This window comes from Merops nubicus, unplaced genomic scaffold, assembly GCF_000691845.1.
Source record: "Merops nubicus isolate BGI_N331 unplaced genomic scaffold, ASM69184v1 scaffold12107, whole genome shotgun sequence".
Taxonomy (NCBI): Eukaryota; Metazoa; Chordata; class Aves; order Coraciiformes; family Meropidae; genus Merops; species Merops nubicus.
In genome coordinates this window covers 56,485-61,144 of record NW_008621014.1, presented here as the reverse complement: position 1 = coordinate 61,144, position 4,660 = coordinate 56,485, and the positions used below count along the sequence as shown (strand labels likewise).

The 4,660-nt window shown below is 43.2% G+C and overlaps 1 protein-coding gene across 1 annotated transcript in view; it reads right to left on the bottom strand.

Moving 5' to 3' along the window:
- Positions 1-3,344: 3,344 nt before the first annotated feature.
- Positions 3,345-4,660, bottom strand: part of NUDT14 (nudix (nucleoside diphosphate linked moiety X)-type motif 14) — a 57,337-nt gene continuing 56,021 nt past the window's right edge. The window contains exon 4 of the mRNA XM_008944310.1: positions 3,345-3,585. Within this exon, the coding sequence (XP_008942558.1) occupies positions 3,345-3,585 (241 nt within the window). The remainder of the gene's footprint in view (positions 3,586-4,660) is intronic.

Below are 4,660 nucleotides of genomic sequence, written 5' to 3'. Positions count from 1 at the left end.
TTATGTCTGTATCCCAAAGCCACATCATAAAGATGAGGGAGATGCTAAGATTTGATTTTTAAATGTGGACCACTTTTACTCAAGAAAAGGTGCTGATCTCATGGGGGTGGTTGGATGAGATCAGGACAGAGACTTGCAGGCTGGAGCCAGTGTTTGTTAGCAGCAAACAGGGACCCTGTTTCATTCTCAACTGTCTGCTCTCCATGGACATGTGTGTGATGGCACATCTGGAGGATGCATCTGAAACACAGTTGTGATTTCAACATTCCATTAGAAGCACTTTTTTCCTGCCTGGGCTTAGCTGATGTATATTGGATTTGATCTAATTATGATCTTTGAAATGAGTTCTGATGAGACAAGGGGCATCTGATTTGCTCTGGTTTTATTTTTCTAAATATGGATCAACTGTTTTGAAAAAAGTTCAAGTCGTTCCTCCTGCATTTTCAACTCTTCTTAATTCCTTATAAAAATCCCCACCAAAATCACCAGGGAAGAAGGAAAAGGATGAAGATGTGTTTATACTGAATATTGCAAAGCCAAACACCAGATACAACATAGCTTTATGTAGCTATATAAGCTTTCACTATATTGCATTGTTGCTGTTTGTGTGGAACCACTTGAATGGACCACTTGTGGGGGCCTCCAGCCTGCTACCCGAATGATGGGGAGGCTTTCTGCTGATGAACAGCAGCAGTTTGGGCCAGATATTGGCAAGTTTGGCACTGCCCTTGGTGCCCCTTCATCACACAGTCCTGGGGAGGGATGGTACGTTAGAGCACCTGAAATACTCATGTGTTTCCAACTGTCCAGCTCAAAGATGTTCAGCCAAGACGCAACCAGTTGGCAGCAGCTGTGTGCTGTGCAGAGATTTTAGGACCTTCATCCCCCCCCCTCACTGCATGTGGCCCTGTGTTGTCCCTGTGTTGTCCCTGGCAGCCCACAGTTCATGATGTGCATGTTGCACAGTGGCACAACAGATCCAGCACTGGCTGACCTGCATCCTCCAGGGGTGCTCTGATGAGTCCAGACTGAATGCAGGTGCTGAGAGTTGAAGGCACTTCCAGACAGACTAACGAGCAAAGTATGTATTCAGCCTGATGAATCACACCGTGAACGCTTGTCACCCACACGGGTGGGTCAAAGCCATGGGCTCCCACCAAGGTCGATAATGCAATGTTGAGGTCACCTTGTGAAGCACCAACTCCAGGCCCTGGATGTGGCAGAGGAGGGAATGTCTGCCTGGGACAAAGCTCTCACATCACATCAACAGCCTCTTTAGAAGCAGAGTTTCGGCCATTTGTGATTCTGGGGCAAATGGTACAAACGCCTAAAATGCTGCTTTTAAAAATTTCAAACTCTGTCCCCCTCCACTACACTGGTTTATTTTTCCAAATTATACATTGTACAGCAAAAAAGGTTTTTCACATGTAGCTTCACACTAACCAAATGAACAAGTTACTGTGTAATAATTTTGATGGAACCAAATAGTATTTTGGTAACTACAGCCTGGAATACAGACACTATCTATTACACATATTGTGGTAGCTCGTAAAGCACTCAGCAGCAATCAGGACACATTCTACTAGACACTGTAAAGACACAGAGCAGTGCAGGCCCTGCCCTAAAACAGCTTCCAACGTAAATACGTCAGAGAGACAGAATTTATTTGCTTCTCACTACAGCTCAGCCTTTGACTCACCACAGACCAGGCACAGTTCAACGCAAATGTGTCTGAACTCTCACAAGAAGTGTCTGACTCCCGCAGACGAAGGCTGCTCTCTCTTCAGGGGCTTCCCAAGGACCTTTCCTTGGTACGGTCCCCTCCCTGGAAGTGTTGAAGGCCAGGCTGGACGGGGCTTTGAGTAACCTGATGTAGTGGAAGGTATCCCTGACCATGGTGGGGGGGGAGGGGGGCATTGGAACCAGATGGCCTTCCAGGTCCCTCCCAACCCAAACCTTTCTATGATTCTATGACCTTTCCTCCCTGCCAGCAGAGGAACCAGAAAGTACCAGTTCTAAGAGATTTTGTTTTTAAAATATTTATTTATACACCTATTTAGATATGCGGTGATATTAAATCAGCAGCCACTGGATAACATCAGGCACCCATGCTGCATTTATTCCAGTTGCTATATGAAAGTTTGTGTATTCACAGTACTCATCTTCCAAACACACTTAGTACCTCAGTAATCCTAGAAGCACATATAATGTAGGCACGTTAATTAACATTAAGCCAGTGAATAACATAAACCAGTGTGTAATTAAATTGCCAGACTCGATTCTCTTTCATTCACGCTCTTAACAGTTTCACATGACAAACAGTCCACATCTGAATTACGCTGATAGAACAAGTAATGTATGTTCTAATTAGACCACTTTATTAAATCAAATTGTGTCGCTCAGTATGTCTGTGCAGGTTGCATGGGCTTCAATGTAAACTGCACAAATGGTGATAAAATCTCTCAATTAAAGTACTTCCGATCATTAGATTTCAAGGAGCGTTATCAGAGAGGCAAGTCCCATTTGGGTGATAAGGAAACTGAGACCACAGAAAGCCTCAGAGTACAATTAAAAGAATTTGGCCTCTCAAGTCCTGCTCTAGAGGACAAAGTTTGATGTAATTAATCAAGTATTACCCGTAAAACAAGCAAAGCAGCATGTGTTCCAGTAGAAGCCCCATCATTCGTGCCTTCATCCCCATCACTGCTGCTCAGCATTACAGTGGGTACAAAGAGAAGCTCATAATCTTACAGCTGGTCTATTGTCAGAATGACACATTAGCAGAAGGATTTACAGACATGTTTGCTCACGAAATACGGGTTTGCATGTTCAGAAATGCAAAGGATTTCTCTGCACAGGAGCCACACACCAGAGAGCTGCTCCCTGAGAGCTGGGCAGGACTCAGGAACGTAGCTGGGATACCTCTATTAAAGTTTGCTGCCTCCCTTCACAAAAGTATCAGAAACTACGGTGAACACAGAGCTGCCAGTGCACGAAGACCACAGTGACAGGCTCTCAGAGCAGCTGCACGGAGGTCCTGAGCAACTCTTCAGCACAGTGGCTGAGCAGTGCCATGACAAGGAGAACCAGGCACCTCCACTCGGCCTCCGTGCAGAAATCCACATCTGCCTCTCAGAGGCAAACCCTGGCCCCACTGAAGCCACTAAGTGTTTTGCTCATGATGAAAATTGGGTGAGGATTTTAACTCAGATTCTACTTCCAAATTTACTTCAAGGAGGATGTGCTCTGTGAAAAGCTGAGCTGATTGAGGCAAGCAGATTTGCAGAGTTCTGTATTCACAGAACCCACAGAAAAGCTTTTCTTAAAATCATGGTGCTTTCATTTTATTTTTTTGGTAGCTTGGGTGCTATGTTGTTTTGGAACCACATGAAGCTGAAGATGACACCCATTGTCTTCGGGAGAGTCTCATCATAAGCAAACTTCATGGAATCTTCTAAGGGTATCTCTACAACTTCAATCAGCTCCCCTTCTTCAGGCTGGCCACCTCCTGCACCAGTTCTCATCTGGTCTGTAACTTCTGCATAAAATAATGTCTGCCTAGAACCCGTCACACCAACACCAGATCTGGAGAAAAGGAGAGAGGAAATTGTTTCAGATAAAAAGAATGTAGCTAGGAATGGAAGCCAATGTGTGCCATTAAGCAACATCAAAATGCATGTTCTTAGTCTCTGCTAATGCCATTTAGAACCCATAAGTGCAATTTTGTTAATACAGAATCTGATTGCAACTTTCACACAGAAATATCAACACTTCTGTACACAGCTGCATACAAAATGGATCTTTCTTCAAATACATTCTGCAACTTTGGAAAATGTTTGGGAGAAAATAAAAAAAAAATAGGTTTTGAATTGGTGAACTGTTGTTCTACATACACTGAAGTCAACAGAAGTTTTTTCAACTGACCTTAGTATGAGCAGGGCTGCATGATGACTCCCAGAGACTGAAGAACAACAGGATGACTCTCCTGCGTGTACCTGTACACTATCATGCCACACTTGCTTGTTTTTACACAAATATTTAGATTTTTTACTCTTAAGAAGATTATGTCCATTCACAGCTGGAGTCCTCTACTCATGGACTGGATCGGTACGAGAAGAGAAAGGCAGCCTGAGAGTCCTCCTCTATCTTTCCTGAACTTTAGCCTTGACCCAAATGGACACAGTAAGCATGCATGTGTCCCAAGTAATTCGGTCTGCCCGCTGAATTTGCTACAGTGGATTGGGCTGAGGATATTTTAGATTATGTAGTCTTTCTTCAGCTAGACCACTTGCTGTGTATTATACTTCTTATTTGTTAATCCTCTATTTCCTTAGGACTATTTCATTTAGGTATTATTAAATAAGGGATAAGTACATAATCCACTCATTTAGTCCTTCCAAGAATATATTCACATTGTAATCACAGCTTCTTTATTTCACATGATTACAAGCGACTTTTCACATTGAATCTGGATCCAACATTCACTGAAACTGTGAATGAGGCATTAGGGCAAGCTGAAAAAAATTAGCTTCCATATAATTATACATACAGAGGACTCGTAAGATTTGTAGCAGTGTTATGATCTTAGAATATATATCCATACTTACCCAACCATTAGTCAACCAGAACTTTCAGTTAATCTGGCATACACTGCACCCCA